Source organism: Corvus hawaiiensis, chromosome 6, assembly GCF_020740725.1.
Source record: "Corvus hawaiiensis isolate bCorHaw1 chromosome 6, bCorHaw1.pri.cur, whole genome shotgun sequence".
Classification (NCBI taxonomy): domain Eukaryota; kingdom Metazoa; phylum Chordata; class Aves; order Passeriformes; family Corvidae; genus Corvus; species Corvus hawaiiensis.
This window is the reverse complement of record NC_063218.1, coordinates 56,008,557-56,027,201: the sequence shown is the minus strand read 5'-3', so window position 1 is coordinate 56,027,201 and position 18,645 is coordinate 56,008,557. Positions and strand designations below refer to the sequence as shown.

Sequence of the window (18,645 nt, the reverse complement as noted above, 5' to 3'; positions counted from 1 at the left end):
TCATTGTTCCATACTCCAGAAGAGACAGTTGCATAATTACTAATTACCTATCAGTGAGTTACAATAGTTGTGGAGCAGGGAAAGCTAAAGCTCCTGCACTGAAGAAAAGCACTGAGATAACATTAAGGAGAAAGCATTTATAAATATCTTGCAAGTGGAAGCAGGGTTAAATTTAGTTCGAGATGGCAGAGCAGCAGCTCGGTTACGCAACCTTTAACTCTGCGGGCTCTGCGGGCAGAAAGGAGGCCAGGGCTGCCTGAAGGGCTGAGCAATACCTGCAAGAGAGGAAGGAAACCTGGAACTGAAAGTCATGAGTGAGACCTGTCAACCCACGCTTCTAAATTTATGATGGGACAGCACATCTTGAAAATAAGAGCTGACAATTCATACCAGCTCTGCTGGAACTATGTCACTGTTTCTAGAGATTTACTCAAACACACAGTCAATGTCTCCAGGCTAGACAAAAAACTGCACGTGCTTCAGCACAAAGAGATTGACAAATATACACTTAAACACACATTTCTCCAGAGGAGCGATTCTTTTGTGGCTTTTCTTCATTTCTGTTTTCAAGTCTGCTCAATAGGCTGGGAAATACACACAAGTACTTATGGGAAGTTTTATTTCCCAGCTCAGTGCTGGGTGCTTCTCAATCCAAGTTACCTGTACAAACCTCTTCTTTGCTTCTGAACAATGTAGGATTTAATACTGTACTATGAAGAGAGGGCAAAATGTTCAAGAGCACAAGACACAGGGGACAGCATCTTAAAACTTTTTTGCTCCTTGCTTCTAAGTTTGAATTTGAGACCAACAAAATCCATCTCTGTTTGGTAGTTTAAGTCTTAAAGGAAAGCTTATGTTTAAAGCTGGCAGACCCCAAACCACAGATTGCACATCTGTAGGATTGTGTTCTTGATAAAAAAGGAGGAATCTGTGAAAACTGAATATTCCAAGATATAAAGGTTAAAAAACTAAAAAACCCCGAAGCATTTTGGTGATTCGCTAACTTAATGCCACCTTTCCAACCCTCACCACAAAATGCAGATGCCATAAATAACTGTAGTTGATTGAAATGTTAATCCTAAAGCTTCTGCAAAACCACAGTACCTTTTTTAAACCATATGAAAAAGCAGGTGGCTTTATACTATTTAAATAAACGTGAAACTAATAGCACAAATGAACAAGCAAGGACAGCGATCAGAAAAGTGGCCGACACACAAAAATCACCACGACCAGGGATACCTCACCATGTGTTCTGGAATCACCCCAGGAAGGTTTAGATGGTGGGGGATTGGTGGCTTTTCTGCAATTTGTGTTTTGTTTGGTGAGTGTGAAATTTTTCTGTTTTGTTTTTTTTTTTTTAAATGCAGCATTAGTCATTAACTTGATTTCCAGTTTCTCACAAAGGAAAAGATCATGTTCATGTATATTAAGATGGCATTTCAATTACCCAGGTATTTTCCACGAATTAGACTAAACAACATAAAAAGATACAGTGAACACCATAACAACACTTTCAAGGGATTTGTTTATTTTTGGTTTACAAACAAAGGCACCCAATATTTCTGTTTATGTCTTATAAAAGCTCACAGATTTAGCATTTGTTTCCAAACATCTGTTCCTACAGCAGAGAAAAACATTACAGGAAAAGGTAATTTTTTTCCTGGTCCCCAATTTAAATACCAGTAACAGTTCAGTGATAATGTTGTTTCAGTCTCTTCCTATTAACCAGCTGATACCCCTCCTGTAACTTGCTAGTCAAAACACTGAGTCTGCTTTCATGGACCAAAATATAGTTCCAGTATATTTGTGACCAACATCCTTCGTGTGCAATCACTGGTGGGAAGCACTGCAATGGGACAGGGCTCCCACATGGAAAAAACCCAATAGTTCCAGGTAGAATTTCACAGACTGACCACAGGAAGTGACAAAACCAGCAGAATAAATGTGACACTGAATCTACTGTCAGTTCAATAGGATGATGATGAATTGGTGTAAGGTACCAATAGGGCACAGAACAACAGTCTCCAAAGAGGGGAAAAAACGGGTTTCTAAATTGGCAAATGTTTAGTGTAGAGGTTAAATATGCTTAGGCTTCAAGTAATCCCTCTCTTTGTTATTTATCCAAAAGACTAAATTTCTAAGCAGTGTTTTGGACCAGAAGGAATCGGATCATTGGCTTCATAGTTTATCTCAGTATTAACAAATCAACATTAGAAGTATCATGTTAAAATGTTCATATATTATGTTTATAGTTAGAAACAACCAACGTTCGTAAGTGAATTGTTTCACAGAATGAAGAGAATTCTGTGAATTGTTTCACAGAATATATTTATCTTTTGCAAACTTCAGCCATGTGCCAATACGGGACAAGGGATGTCACTGGACAGGAGGCCCCTCTGAGAAAAGTCTCTAATTTGGGAATGCTTAAGCATACTCTCAGGTCTAGTAAGATACTTGGGGAGGCAGCTAAAAATGTAATACACCTACTGTATCTGTTAGAGTGTAACATCTCCAAGCACAGAAGCCTTAATTGATTTCAGCCACAGTCAAAGGTCTCTCACACAAGGTGTGGTCCTAGACCATTTAGGCTTTTCATCGCTAGCTTTATATATACACCAGTAATTTTAAAAAGGAATTACAGCTTAACTACTTACTACAGAATATTTAGCTTCAACAAGGAAGCCATTATCTTTTCAAAATGAGATATACACCTGAAGGAAAGGTGTTCTCTTTAAAGTAACAGTTTTTAGAAGAATAGCAAAATAAGTTCTTTACAAATTTAATTCAATAGGACAAAAAACTACCAAGGGCAAGTATAACATAGTTCTTGTGTAATTAAGTCATTATTTGCCTTTCCAGGCAGATTCAAGAACAAATTCATCAGTACAAACTGATTTGAATGAACAAACACTGGGCAAGGGTGCTGGTCAGTGCATCAATTAGTGGAACACTACAGTGTTCTCAAATCTGTGCAACCAAAATTTAAAGGGATCTTCATGTATTGCCTTGGAGTAAAGAAATAAGGATTCAATCTTTTCTTACAACTTGCCATTTTTACAAATGTTTTCCCTACTGAAACAAAGTAACATGCAGAAAAACCCCAGATTTCTTCGGGTTTAAACCTAATCATTTAAGTTAAAAGATAGATGGAAGAACTGTTAACACCTATTCATTTTGGAGTAAGGTGCATCTTACTCTGCTTGCCCAGTGAAATGAGGTTTTACTAGGGCAGGGATGGGAAAGTGTGTTTGTGCATTGGTGTTGCCCATGCATCAAATTAAACAGTTCAGAGATTTTTTAAAAATTATTAATTCTTGAAGTATTTGCTAACATTGCTTACAACTTAAAAACAGGTGTATCTCTTAATGAAAGTCTATAGCTTGTCCAGCTACTATTACCAGCAATATAAATAGCAACTAAGCATAACAAATTCCTTTTCATTACCTTTACCCTTTGAAGTCAGAAGTGTAACAATCAAGTGCTGGCTCTGTGTTCTCAATAAAAAAAAAAAATCATTAAAAAGAGGACAGTCAATGCCTTTATACGCACCTCACTGGGTTACACTTCCTTTTATCTGCTCAATGCTAGGATCAATTCTGCTTTCAGAGTAGAAAATTGCTCATGCCGACACAAATGCAAGTTGAACACAGCCAGGTTCAAGCACAGAACCAAATCACAAAGTGCATTCTGAAGCCCAGATATACAAAAGGCCTTTCAGTAAATAAGGAAGGTTGGTTCATTTTTTAATTTCTTTTTTCTTTTAAAGCAAAGGAGGCACCATTGTTGCATCCCTGCTCTGAGGGGAAGGGAAGAAGTGGCAAAACTTAAAAAGAAATTACAGAAGTCCTCAACTATTTTATTTCAGGAGATCGAGAGTCATTTATACACTTTTGCAACTTGCAAAACCCTTTGTAATTTAGAAGAATTTCAAATAAATAGGTCTACAGCAACTAGTATCTACTATGCCAATATTTATCTTGCTCTATGTGGAGTAAAACTTAAAAAGAAAATAAATCATGTTAAGGCAGATTCCAATCAAACACGTTCCAAATTGCACAGTTATGTTGGTCAGTGGTCTAATATGTCTTCCCCAGGTCAAAGAGTCAAAGTTATCGAAATGCTTTTCTACCCCAATTAAATGTGGCACTTGCCCTTTTTACTTGCTCTGTCTCCAGGAAGATACACAGCTAACATTACAAATACCGTTTATTTCACACTTCAATTAAAAATGAAATTATGCCTTACGAAATGTGAGATGACTACATGTTACAGGGTTCGTGCAGTTAGACCACCATATGCATAGATGTCCTAATGCTAAATTCTCTTTCTCAGTATCTCATTGTACTGGAGGCTCTGAAGTAGGAGAGGAACTTGTAACACAGACTAACCACAAAGTACCAGATGTTTCTTGCCATTTGTGACCTTGCAATAAAGATACGCCAGATCAGGATCACGAGAATCGTGTTGAAGCCGTAGCGAATGTTCCTTAACCTGGGGAGAAACAAAAAGGAATCATTAAGAGCCAATGTACAAAGACTCTGAGGAAAAAAGAACACCCTAAAAATTAACTTCTGGCATAGAATTGAATTTATCTATTCATTTCAAGATACATTATCAGTGGTATTAGGTGAATGATGAAAGTAAGTGAAGAACAAACAGTGAAGGCCTTTCACTGCTGAAAAGCAGAATGAAAACTAAGGAGCAGAGTCAGTCCTGTTGCTCACATGATCTTCTGCTTTAGAGCTGCTTAATGGAAACCTCCTGAAGTCAACATCACAATGGTAACTTACCTATAGAAGGCTGCCAACCACACCAAAAAATATTTAACACTATGAACTTTTCTCCTCCCCACCAGGTATTTAAAACTTCATAAATACATAAAAGTAACTCCAACTGCCACTGATGACAATAACAAAGAAAACAAAAACCAAACCACCTCACCCCCATCATCAAAACTCATCAGGTTTTTGAGACATTTCCAGCCAAGAAGCTCAGCCTCTTCACTGCACTTTTGAACTCCTTCCTTCTCAGGGAACTGTATTTAAAGTGCAGGATAAACTATGTGACCTTTTAGAGCAACTGCGATTTTTAGCAATCTCTTCGCAGGTAGAGATGGAAGCTTCAAGAAAAACAGCAACCAGAATTTGCTCAGATTTCTTAGAAACAGAGCAATTCTTCAGCTCAGCAGACCATGACAATTTATATTTTAAAGGCAGCTCTTTTTAGGGAAATACTGCCTTTATCTTGTTTACAGGTAAGGCTGGGCTCCTCTACAAATCTTATTTGCAGAGAAAACCAGTTTAAATGAATATGTTACAAAAGCAACACTTTTTTATTTGAGGAACAAATTTACCCAGTGGTTCCCTAGAGAAAGATGTCCCCTGGGCTGCCAAACCTGGTTAACACTAAGGCAGTGGACTCCAAATTCAGATTAGAGTCAAGAACTAGATGGTAACAAAAGACACCAAATTAATACCTCAGGGTAAACGTAAGTCAGAATCTAAACCTCTTGCTAAACAATCCACTTACAAACTTGAGAGCTGGGGGCAACCTGATGCTTCTCCAACACAAGATTATTTCTCATGTTATTTTCAGTATGATCCTTTGTACAAAGAATATGTGATATTATGTGATCAACTATGTGATCATTTCTATGCACTTTTTAATGGCATCTAAATAGAAATAAAAACCACCCAAACCGAACAACCCAGAAGGGGACACTCGTTTAGCTATTTCCACCATGATCACAGATACCATCTTTCACAAGCATATTTGTGATTTTAACATATACCAAACCACTCCACAGCTGCAAATCCTTGTCTTTAGAATGACAACACAAGCCACGACCTGGATTGTTTCTCTTTGTGCTGTCAGGATTGCAGACGTGACATAGCACTGCAGAACAAGATGATTTTTGTTTCACTCTTTTAAGAGACAAATCAGAACCTCTACAGCTGCCTTTATGAATCAGCCAAGAACAAAACAAGGGCAACTGTGCTAATAAAATTCTGGACAGTAACAATCCATTCAAATGGCAGGAATTAAGCCACAGAGAAAAGGCTAAGGAAGTCATCCTAGAGCACCAACATCGAAGTGTCCTGCTCTAAAGCACAGTCCCTTGCCTGTTTATTCACCTGCCTCAAAAGATCACATTCCCAGCAAAAAAGCTATTGTTCTATTAAACCTCCCAAACAAGCCATTCTGACCTGTGTAACCATGGACCTTTGACCTTCCAAAAGATACTTGGGTAAAATCAAAAACCTGGATTACAGTATCCGCACCAGTGATCAGAGCTACAACCATAATCCCAGACTGATACTGTAACTATCAATACTGGGAGCAACTCAGGAGCAACAAATTTCCTTTAGAAAATGCTTCAGACCACTGGACTGGAACAGAAGAACTGTGAAGAACCTAAACAGGTGCTATTAAGAACAATTAAGTCATAACATGGAAAAGCAAACCTGGATAAATGCAGGACACAGAAAATATAAAATTATACTTAAATATTTTTAAGACTATACTTACTTATTCAAGTGTTTCCTAGCTGCAGGGAGGCCTGACATTTCTTCATTCAGCACATATTTCTTCATTCCCAGACAGTAATTTTCCATATATTCTGCCCAGTGTAGTTGTCGAACGTCAAAATTAAATGTCTGCGTAAGAGAAAAGCTTTCACTGCCAGTCGCCTAAAAATTCACCTCTATATAATTTAAATGAAAATAAATATCTTTATTCCAGATAAATCCAATCTGTCTTTGCCACAAGAAAGTTATCCTATCCTTAATCCCAGAAAGAGTCCAGATTGAGGCCCCATTTTTGATTCAGCCACTGGCTTCTGACATCATCTCTTCCAAATTTCAAAGACTTTATGCTTTATTTTCCCTCCTCAGCAGTAATTTTCTTCTCTCCACTCCTCAGTTTTCCCATTTCAACTGTCTGTAAGGAATTCCATTCCAAAAATAACTATTTTCTAGTATGTTATTAATTTTTAAGCAACTAAATAATTCTAATATGCTCTAAAATAAACAGTGCTCTGTGCCAAGTTCGCTGGTAAGTGCAGGGTTCTTCTACCTGTGCTTATAGTTGTAGAGTTATATTTTAAATACAACCATCTGAGTGTCTTCTGCAGGAGAGAAAACTACGATGAATTTGATACACAAGTTTTTTACTGATGTATTGATCTCCTCATCTCAAGATTCTAGAGTAACAGTGTTTAAATCCCAACAAAATGCAGCAATTTGAAAATACTAACAGTTCAAAGCTCTGGTGTCTGGCATTTTGTTTTTCAAATTTTTCCTGAACTTAAGTTGCTAGGAGGCAAGAGGACAGGAAGGGGTAGAAATACCATCCACACAAAAATCACCAAAAGCTATTTTATTTCTTACTTTTAGACACCTTATTTAGAAAGCTGGCAGCTTTTCTGGAATGTAACTACTGAACTGATTCTGGGAAATGCTTCAGTAGGAAAGACATCTTAAGAATGACAAAACTGTTCAAATGCGTACGGGAAATCTGAGTTTTAGAACTGCAACTGGTGATTTTTATCCTGCTGAATATTAACCAACAAAATCATAGCAGAAGAGAAGTTTAAATTCAGTTGGGGCACCTGAGCCATTGTTGGTGAAGGAGGTAGGGAAAATGGGAGTAAAGTTAAACCTGGGAAGAAACAACTTTTCCTTCTTCCTCAAGCCATCCTTGTTTCACTTCTCCCTGCCCTTCCTCTCATCATCTCTCATCATGTCACTGATGCAGCCTTTCACACAGCCCTGGCACAACTGAAAGGATCTACCAGGAATGTGCAGGGCTGAGTTCCTGCTAGGTTAGCTCCACATTACCACATTACAGCTCATGTCCTTATTCTATCTTGAATTCATGAGCTGCTACTCCCCTCTCAGTCTCCAGGCCCACACCAAACAGCCACTTGCCTTTTTGTCTTCAGGGCTTAGCTGGTTCATTAGCATAGTCATGTTTTCAGTGCTCCAGGTCCAAGAATTGCTTGTAAAGTATTCTAATAACATCATGGCCTTATGAAGACGTGTTATTGTCTTCATCATCCTACAGTCCGCGGCGTGGAATGGACAGGTTACATGGGTAAAGATTAGTTCAAACAAGTGAAATAGACAATAAGATTTTTTTACCCTCCAACCCTCTACCCCCATGTCGAAAAATCCTCCCTTGCTCTGTACGTGAAGCATGTTATATTACATCAATAGGATATTTCTGCATAGTATTGAAGTGGACTTTGGCTGTCCAATCTGTATAGAACCAGAAATTATCAGAGAGTCTTTCTTTTCCTAATCCTACTTCCCAGTGCAACAGTAAATTACCATTTCTTCTTTTTTATTAGGGGAAACAATACATTGTCTTCTGTTGGTAACTCCTAGTTTGGGACACAGAGATGGAACCCTTTTCCGTTCAGGGCACTGGAGCATTTAGCTGTACCCAACAGTCTGACTTGACAGAAGTCTCAAATTGCAACAGAGCATGTCTGTGCAGGACCTGCCCCTTAAACAAAGGAGGAAGTTGCCCTGATCTTCCTGCACATTGTGCAAGACCAGATCTTTGTAACAGAACAGGGGTTTTTATTATGGTTACTAAGAGATCAAGGCTTAAAAACACCACCAGCAAAGGGCAGGAAAATATTTAAGGGCACAGACAGATCATAGCAGAACATGTTCAATGCTACTTCAAAATATGCAGAAATACCTTCCATCATCTTTTATTATGAAGAGGAAGAAACTCTACAAAACCATCACTTGGAATACAGAGGAATCATGTTATAAGGATCAATTTCTCTTTGATCATACCATCTGAAGTGGACCAAAAAAAAAAAAAAAAAAAGTCATCCAGCTTCTCAGATGCAAAGCTTCCACATTTATGATGAGAAAATAGTTTCAAAGTGCTAGAGACAGCCACTCAGTTTTAGTAAGTACTAACTAGTACCACATGGCCTAATGCCATTAAATTCCTGCTCTGGGTGCTCAAGGTATTTCCATCTTGCAGAAATGGAAAACTGCTTCCAATTTGATCCTTACAGTAGGACACTGATCATTTTAAGCACAATGGTACAGGAAGAGGCAAAGAAAGCAGAACCCAGTACTAACAGGAAAGGGTTTCCTGAAGGTAAATTTTGCCAATACAGATCATAGAAGCAACAAAAACAAACTTATTTTTCTCTGAAAGCTGCCTTGATGCATTCATACTTGTAGAAGGGATATAGCACATTGTCCCAGAAACGCCACTAAAGAAAGTATTTTGCATTGCATTAGTGTCTCTTACTGTCACTAGCAGCTGGTATCTCAGTATCTAAAACATTAAAATTTCCTCTTTTTCTTCTCATGGAATGGAGCAATACAAACCACAGAGACTACTGAAAAATGTCAAGTATCTCTAAAGCATATAAACCACTAATTTTTTTCTTAACCCTCATAGGAATATATCTACTAATTCACAACTGTCTTCAAATGTTTCACCATCAGCTGATTTTATTACTCAGCACCTCTAGAAGCTTTCAAACACCTGCTTATAGTTTCACCAGTTGGGCAAGGTGGCAACAGTAGGGGCTGAGTTGAACCAGAGCTTCTCTGATGCAGAAATAATTAGGAATAGAAACTCTGCATCCAAAACATGTCCTGTGCTATCAAGACAAAACAGAACTTTAAAAAAAAAAAAGTATGTTAGTTAAGTCAAAAAATTAGGAAATAACTCAAAACTTGGAAAGTAAAGATCCCATTGGTCCGATAAGCCAAAAAGACCTCGGAGCAAAAATGCCTGGATAAAATTAGTGCTAAACAGCATTTAAGCCTTTTTGCAGAAGTCTGTTCACTGACAGCCTGAAGATTATTTAACTTGACTTGTCCTTTTGAACCTTCCGAGTCTGTGCCCTTATGCTAAGCTGGACGAGGAGCTGAATTTTAGAGTGCTTTGACTGCTACAGTTTAAAAATCTTGTGCCCCTGCAAAACACTAATTGAGCAAATGAATATCTGGTAAGTGTATATTTTGAACTTGTTTCTGGCCACTGACATTGGTTTTCATTCTTTTCTAAAAAAAACCCAAACTAAATTTAAACTACTGCAAAGACTAACCTCTGCTGGGATTCTTTTTGTCTCTGCTCATGGATATGATTTTAGAGCTTAGCTAACCTGATTACAGAAAAAAAAAAGCTTAAAAGAGGTTTTTTTCTCTCCCTCCAACTCAAATTGGATTTAGTGACTGACCACAGAACCAGCTGATTCAACTCATCAAGGAAAAAATTGTTTTTCCTTGTAGGGTTATAGTTTCTTGCTCCATCAGCCCAAATAATCCTATTCTCCACATTATCTCAGCTGCTCCATCAATGACAGAGTTGGCAGAAGTGGACCAAGCTTCTCTGTGACACTTTGCTGGTTTGCACTAAATCAACATGAAACTACACTTTTCTTTGAGGAGAGGAAAAAGCAGCCTGGTGACATTGAGAGATGTCAGCAGTGAGTGTCAGTCCTTTAGTGGACACTTGTGTAGCTCTGGCAGGCTAAGCAATGGCACCATATTCCTCCTGCAAATGGGAACACACACGACTCAAAGCCGATCATGAAGTTGCACAATGGAACTTTATCCCTCAACGTGAAGTTTTAAAGGTTAGTTATTCCAAAGATAGCCATTGCATACAGGTCATAAATATCAACACCATATATAACCAGTCAGTACAAGATCAGTCATTGCATCACACCTTCTTCATCAGCTGAAGACAGAAAAAGTCAGACTTCTGGACCATCTCACAGAACTGAGCATTAGTGGCAGGCAGCCAGCCTGGGTGACTTTCACCCAGATTCAAGGTAGAATTTTGCCTCCTACTTCTGCAGTCCTTAATGCCATCAAAACCAAACACATTGCAACAGTTTGAGAAGCACATCACAGGAATTAAGCAAGTTAATTCAATCATCCATACGTTAGGTGGGCTTGTTTCTATGCCAGACAACTTAAAGTGACCTGGCTTAAGGCTACAACCGCAATTTGAAGTCTTACACACAACCTATTGCCTCCAGGTTAAAAACAGTCCTGATGCTAAATACAGACTGACCCCTCAGCATATCTACATGCTTCCAGTCTGCAAGTTTCTGCAGAAGCATTACAGATAATTTTTTTTTTTTTTACAACTCCTCTAAAAAAAACATAGAACAAGCTTTTAGATTTGTCTTTGTTCAGATTTTCACCTGGCTGTAAATTTTGAAGTGTAGGACACACTACTGAATTCTTATCTTTCCAGCAGCTCTGTGGTTCCTTTAAGCACACAATTTAAGCACTTCAATGAGATAAAAATGTATTGATCTATTTAACATGACTATGCTCTTAACTCATTTCTGGTTTGTAAGACAGTAACTACATGAAAAGTGCTTCCAGTTTTAAGAAGATTTAAATTGAAATAACAGATGTAAAGGACCTAATTTCACACCTCCCTCCATACATCAACCACACCTCTCCTTTAGCTTTCTAAGAAGCAGCAACAGAAGAATTGCTGCAGAAATTGCTGAACTACAACTTTAAATATTTAATGTCACATCCTTTTTACTCAGAGCAACTGGAAAGATCTGCTTGGTGTGCATTTTTAAAGGCTTTAACATTTCAAATATCCCAAGCTGCTTTCAAATAACACACGGTTCTGTTGTGCCAAGCACTATGCAAAGCTACAGGAGCAAACTATGCCTTGTATTAAAGATAATTAGACAACTACTAAGCTTTGCTATGCAACTAAGTATATATGGCAAGCTACCAACAACACTACCTTTAAATTTCAATGCCAAGGTTTATCACCCCTATTTATGTAACTGCACAATGCTAGAGCATTATTTAGCATAAAATATTAAATCTTCATTATGCCAGTCCCTTCTGTAAATGTTCTTTCTACACAAATTTGGAAGAAATATTATATAGGTTATTTCTTCCTTTCCTTACCTGTTAATATTATCAGAGAACTGTTAAATTCAAGAACCTTCAACTAGATGCAAAAACAGCAAAAAGATTTCCATTTCATCAAAATCATTGCTTCCACAAGTGAGGTACAAAAGAATGACTTCATATTTCAGAAAGATTACAACAGGTCAGTGCTTTGAAAACAGGATGTTTTTTGGTTTTAATTTTTATTATTATTAACATAATTGTTTCGTTCTGAAGGATCATAGACCTTATCTAATTTCATCTTTCTTCTACTTGTTAAAAATTTTCATTTGATTGCAGTACAATATCCTGATGGTATGACAAGAGTATAGTTAAACCTGCACAGTAATTTCATTACTAATTTTTCTTGCATTCTACAAAATGGAGACTTCAGTGTACTCAGCACAGAGAGGGCAAGCAACTGCCCATGTGAAGGCAGGTTAGCAGAGTATTTGTATTTTCTTGTGCTGATTTTACCACATTTTTACTATACTGTTCCTCTGCTAAATCGCAGTGGAAAAGGCCACATTTTTAATTAAGACAGCCCTTCTTCACTCAGAACAGCATTTTACTGACTTTAAGAATATCCAATAGCATCTCCAATTCTTTAGAAGTTTATAAGTACATGCTACCTGGTAATTAATACCATTCCATCAACTGACAGAATGACCACAACAACAGCAGTACAACCCTTCAGCCCATCAGTTAAAGCAGCTTTCGAAGTACTAGAAAATAGTGCACGAGTAAAGGTCTGTCTCAAAATTCTTGTATTAGTAAACAACACTAGCTAGTTCCATTAGGATTTAACACTGCATGTCTTCCTTGCATCTAGGTATTCATTTGCTTTTACTGCTCCTGTTGCAGGCTCCCATTTTTAAATGCTTTAAAAAAAGAGAGGAGCACTGTATAATGAAAGCTGCATTCCTGTAAGTGGGCTGTGTAGCCAACTTAAAAGCTGTGACTGAACAATAGCCTGGTTTAGTTCAATATGCCATCTTTTCTGCAAACTGGAAATCATAGCTTCCTATAATAGAAACTCATCCAATCACTCTTATAGTAAGCTAACCAGGAATATTCATATCAGTAAAAATTTATTTTCTGTTCTGTAAAGTATTAATGTCACCAATTGTACCAGTAGTCATAAAAGTCCTAAATTTCACCTTTAGACATAAAGTAAGAATTCCAGGAAAAGCAAAAACAAGATTCAACACTCCCAGTGTTAGAACATAAAACTTAGCTAAATATTCTAGACAGCATGATTATTCACAGCCTTATTTTACTCTCACTGGTCAAATACTCAGCAGACCAGCTGCCTTTCAAAGCCTGACAAGATTCTGGCAGCACTCACTCCTTCACAACCACTTGGAAAACAGGATGTTGGCATTTAGAGTATAACTATTTTAGTGAGTGATGAAGTTTTCATATCTGTCACAGAATTTCTATCAATTTTTATTAAAAATAACTCGAAAAATTCAAGAGAACCTAGAAACTAGGAACTTTTATGTACAATACCTTCTTTAGAGTTGACACTCTTAAAACTTTTTAATGTGGGAAGATTATTATACAGGCACAGCCAACTGCCAGGGCTGTTGCTCTGAAGTATTACACTGTTGCAACTCAGAGGTTTTCCCCTACAAAACACTCACACAGCTCCTTTCTACTCATCCAGTGCCATGTTACAAGAGCTTTTACCCTCCTTGTAAGACAGACCTAGACTACAGGACAACAAATGAATACTCGCTTGCATTAATACGCTGTCACCACCGTGGCGGTTTTATAGTCTGCAGGCAAATACTTGTGAAAATGTAACATAAGCAATGAGTTAAGGTCACTATATATATATATATATATATATATAAGGTCACTATATATATATATGGCTTAGCAAATCTGAAACAAATTGAAGTGGTATCTTATATTCCTTCTACATAATTTAGTTTAGCCTATTATTTTCACCGCTTTAGTTAGCCAAATACTGGCCTAAATATTATAAACTGAACGGAATGGAATGTTGAGATGATACAAACCAACACACCAGGTCAAATTGTATCATCTACAGCAATAATCCACAATTAAAAGCTCAGTCCCCCCTTCCATTTTCAGTTTATAAAAGCAACAACTTAAACACAAGCCACTTCCTGAAGTTTAATGACTGATGAGGATTCTGATCCAAGACATCCCCTGGACAGCACTGTTAGGCCAGCCATTAAACTCTTCAAAACGCAGCCACTGGGCTGTTATTGCTTAGTTAGTAAACCTACATAGTGCCCAGGCCATGTCTTCTTTACAAGCTTCCACCACCTTAGGGGCAAGATATTTTTAGTCCTGTCCTCCTTACCATGGTTTCCGACCTTTTAATCTCAGCAAAACATCCCTAAAAAATAACACTAAGACGTTGTGTGCCTTCTTACAGCGAAGCAAGAGGGGGTTGGTGCAAAACTTTAAGTCAGGTACCCTTAGTGCATCGTCTAACGGATGTAGCCTCATATAAATATTAATGTAGTCGTCTGTGGGAAAAAAATAAGGATCAACATAGTTTTAGTATTTATTATTCGAGAACAAAGATCACCTGTTCTATATCTTTTAATTCTCTTTACCTCAAACCCCCAAACTATCCAACAATTCTCATTTTTGCTAGAAAGTTCAAAGTCACTTTGAATTGGAGGACCTGTTCTCAGGAAAAAAAGGTTGAGTTTTAGTCACAAAACAATCAGGGAAAGAAAAAATACAAAAAAATTAAAATCAATATACATCACAATGTAAGCATAGCTTCATTTAAAAGTCAGAGGAACAGACAAGGCAGAGCCAGTCACCATTACCTTGGGCTTCTTCCAGTAATCCTGAGGTAGGTATCATACAGGAATGCTGGGGCCTTGTGGCTCACAGCAATCCAGTAATGATATAAAAGGTGATTGGAAGTTAGATTTACATTGGGCCGTCTGAAGGCCTGCTCGAGAGGATTCCTCTTGAAAGTGGAAATTACATGGTATTCTGAGAAAGAAAAGTTGCATAACAGCTTCGATAATCACCATGTAAAATGTAATGCTTTTCAAAGTACATTGCAGGCCACAGCATCAACATCAGCGTGTTATTTAAATAACCACCCTAACTCTTCTACAATGCACAGAAACTAAAACAGTTATAAGCTTCTAACTTAAAATGCTGTTCAACTGCTTCTTACTATAATCAAGATGTGGTTTATGCCTTCATCTTCAGTATATTTTATTGTAGCTTCTCTCTTTCTGTTCCTCTTCCCTACCTTAGAGGTTGGTGGTTTCAAACACTGACAGCAATTTCAGTTTATAAAGCATGTAAGGCTATTTAAACAGTCATCTATATTTCATGATTGCTTGAGTGAAGAATTTTAAAACAGACTGAGGAGTCTGTAGTCATCTGGAGTGATTTTAAATGACATTTGCAAACAATTTATCCAAATTTGGGCATTAAGAAAAAAGCAATTAGGGTGGGACTCCATAAGAAATTCTTGATGACACCTGTAAATTCAGTATGTAACAGATGTGCAGGATCAGGGTCTTTAAAAGTTTTGTGGAAATTCACCTCTCCTTTTAATCTTCTCTTATAATTTTATGCTGTTGTTTATAGACAGCACTTAATTACCCTGATTTAAACTGGGATATAAGTGAAGTCAGCAATTTCCCACGTTTGGTTGAAGCAATGATGTTTGCAACTACAGATCCACGTAAAATGCGCAAAAGCAAGTAAAATTGATTTAAGTATTGAGGTTAACTGAAAGAAAAAAATAATCTGAGTTTAAGAACTCAATTTGTAAAAAACTGAAAACTAATAAACAATTTTACTACGCCAAACAGCTTGTATTATTCTTTATAACATAAACTGTTACAAAGCTGTTGGCCTGACATCCTAGTCAGGATATCTTAGAGTTGAAAATAGGTAGTCATATTTCCTTAAAGGCTACTCTTCACTGTACATGAATTGTCGAAGTGTCATGCAACAATCTGAAGATTAAAAAAGCCACCTCAATTAACAATCAACTTAAGCCAAACACAAAGAGCTACACAAGGGCAAAAGTACTACCAAAGCTCTCAATTATGCAGATGTACAAAACATTTAATTGTGAGCTGCTTATTCATATGTATTTATTGATGTTGGCATTACACACAACATCACTTCTCTCCACACACTACCCACACTCCGTGGATTAGGTCATGGCAGCAGCAAACAGAAAAGTTAGTTCTCCCTTAGCTTAAGTTATAATAGAAAAAGAGTAACAGAAAAAAATCCCAACAAGAATCAAATGAAATGGAGATAATGCTGAAGGGGGAGAGGGGGAGAGAATTAACAGTGGAAGCTAATGAAAAAGCACAATACACTGCAAAATTGAGAGGCATGGCTAAAATACCAGTTTCAAAAAATAACAATGCAATATGGTCTACTGATTATGGCCGGTTTGATCTTGTTTTTGTACTAAGGCTAATGAGAAAAAAGAAACACAGCATACCAACTTCACTCCAGTGGAAAGGATTGGTGGCACCTGTTGTACAGTTATACACCATGACTTTTCTTGGTCTAGGGGAAAAAAAGATAGAAGAGCAAGTTAGAAGAAAAACCACCTTTTAAAAAGACAGACCACAGAAGATACCCAAAGTTACCCTTTCCCTCAACAGCATCATTTATATAAAGAAGAAAGCATTAGCCTCATGGTAGATTTTTTGCTTCAGCATCTTTCAGTATTTTTCTCATTCTTTAATTATCGTATTTCTTTTATTTTAGAGAAGGCATCACCTACCATCACTTACACTACTGCAGGCTGTATTCATTACAAACAAGACCCAGGAAAGAATTTTCAGACATAGCTTCATAGTATCAGTAGGTGATGTCTTCCTCTGGCATAAGCAAGTTACACTTTGAGAGACTAATGCTGTCAGAACCTTATATTCCTTTGTCCTGAGGGAATAGCAGGACACTGACAAGAATTTCAATACAAGACTGATTTACTAAATACACAATATAATTGCAAAATATTCAGTACTCTCTTTTGTCACCATTTATACCTATTAATTCCAGAATACCAGGCTGCAGCGAGTGTCATATTAACAACAACATCTATTGGAACAAGATCTGCTAATGCATTGTTGGAAGCTCTCATTGTTCGAAGAATTCCTTTTCCTGCCTTGAAGAACAAAACAACAACAAAGAGAGACAGAAGACCCAGCAGTAAAACATATGAAGCTTTTTTGCCTTCCAAAAGGAGGGGGGAAAATTAAGTATATTCATTACTTACAGCAATGAAAATACCACTAGGTCCATTGAAGTTATCAATCCAGCCCTATTAGGAATCAGGGAGGGAAAGGATTTGATTAGAGTATACTGAACTCAGCAGCTTCAAGTGACAATCTGAGCAGATTCTATGTGTGTAAGGGGTGGAGGAAAAGAAGGCTAAAGAGGAGAAAGATATTCCATTCTATGTCGCTAATTAAAGTTCCTCCATAGCAAATTCTGGCAATGTAGTAAGTTCCTATGACTCAGACAAGAGATCTACCTGTAGGACTCAGTGGTCCTTCAGAGCAAGATGCTTATTTATTTCTGAGTGAATGAACTGCAATTGTCCATAAAAATATGTTCAAAGTATTCATGTTTACAAGTATTCTTAGACTAGCAACTCAGATTTTTTTCATTTTTCAACCAAAATACATACTTGCTCAGCTTTAATGACAGTATTTAGACACTATACAATGTATCAGTTGTTATCCAGAAGCAACCAAGACACAACTTCACAGTCCAAGAGATTTTCCTCCATGAAGGTCACCGGATAAAGAGGCTCTCAGTGTGTTACTACAGTCTACAGCAAGATGGTCAGGTGACAACTCAGGGACTTACAGGAAAAGGCTCCTTCCAGCTGGCACCAATGATGGACGGCCTTACAATGGCAATGTTTAATTTTGCACTCTCTTGCTGCACCACAGATTCAGCTAAGGCTTTCGTGTATATGTAAGTATTAGGTCTTTTGCCTAATAGTTTGGGAGTAATATCATTCACTAGGTCATCATCCATCCACCTGAAGAAACAAAACAAGAAGCAAGTGTAAATTATTACATGCTGCTTCACTGGGGAGGTGGGGTGTGAACTGCTAAAGTTACCATGATCACATTTTATTCCTTTAAAGAAAAAGGGACACGCACCTAAATGAAAACAAGTTTCCCAGTAAAACAGAGGATTTCATGTTCAGTGTCCATCAAAAGAAGAATACTAGCATTTATTTTTTGTCCAGGTAATTAATTTGTAACACATCAACTACAGAGCAAGCAGCAGATTCCTTTACAACAAACCCAAATTCTGTCAACCAAATTCTCAAACACAAAGCGCAGACACAGCAAATTAGTCTTTGGAGCACAGGCTCGCTGCATTATGATCTACAAAGTGATGCCACTGCAATGGAGTCCCAGCTGCATTATCAGAGTCACACACCACCCCTGAAGCAAGCCCGTCAGTGTTTCTCCCTTTAAATCAGTTAAACCTTGCAATTCAATCTTGCTTCCCAGTTCATATTAAATATGTAATAACCTTCAGTCACAGCACACAAGCAAGAAAGATGTGCCTCTGCAACTGTTGCTACTTTGGTCTTCTTCACTGCAAAACAGGACTTGAAATTTATTTGCCTCAGTCTCTTAGTCACAGAAATGGAAATTATTGTTTTTCACCCATGTTCCATTACAAAGTGGACACACATTGGACTCCTTTCATGGTA

The 18,645-nt window shown here is 37.5% G+C and overlaps 1 protein-coding gene across 3 annotated transcripts in view; it reads right to left on the bottom strand.

Moving 5' to 3' along the window:
• Nucleotides 1-1,506: 1,506 nt before the first annotated feature.
• FAR1 (fatty acyl-CoA reductase 1) overlaps nucleotides 1,507-18,645 on the bottom strand; it is a 34,499-nt gene continuing 17,360 nt past the window's right edge. For all 3 annotated transcript variants that reach the window (XM_048306099.1, XM_048306100.1, XM_048306098.1), the window contains exons 5-12: nucleotides 17,778-17,955; nucleotides 17,182-17,226; nucleotides 16,952-17,070; nucleotides 16,399-16,466; nucleotides 14,738-14,909; nucleotides 7,929-8,058; nucleotides 6,529-6,656; nucleotides 1,507-4,491 (exon numbers count right to left, since the gene is read on the bottom strand). In XM_048306099.1, the coding sequence (XP_048162056.1) occupies nucleotides 4,329-4,491; nucleotides 6,529-6,656; nucleotides 7,929-8,058; nucleotides 14,738-14,909; nucleotides 16,399-16,466; nucleotides 16,952-17,070; nucleotides 17,182-17,226; nucleotides 17,778-17,955 (1,003 nt within the window). In that variant the 3' untranslated portion in view covers nucleotides 1,507-4,328. The remainder of the gene's footprint in view (nucleotides 4,492-6,528; nucleotides 6,657-7,928; nucleotides 8,059-14,737; nucleotides 14,910-16,398; nucleotides 16,467-16,951; nucleotides 17,071-17,181; nucleotides 17,227-17,777; nucleotides 17,956-18,645) is intronic.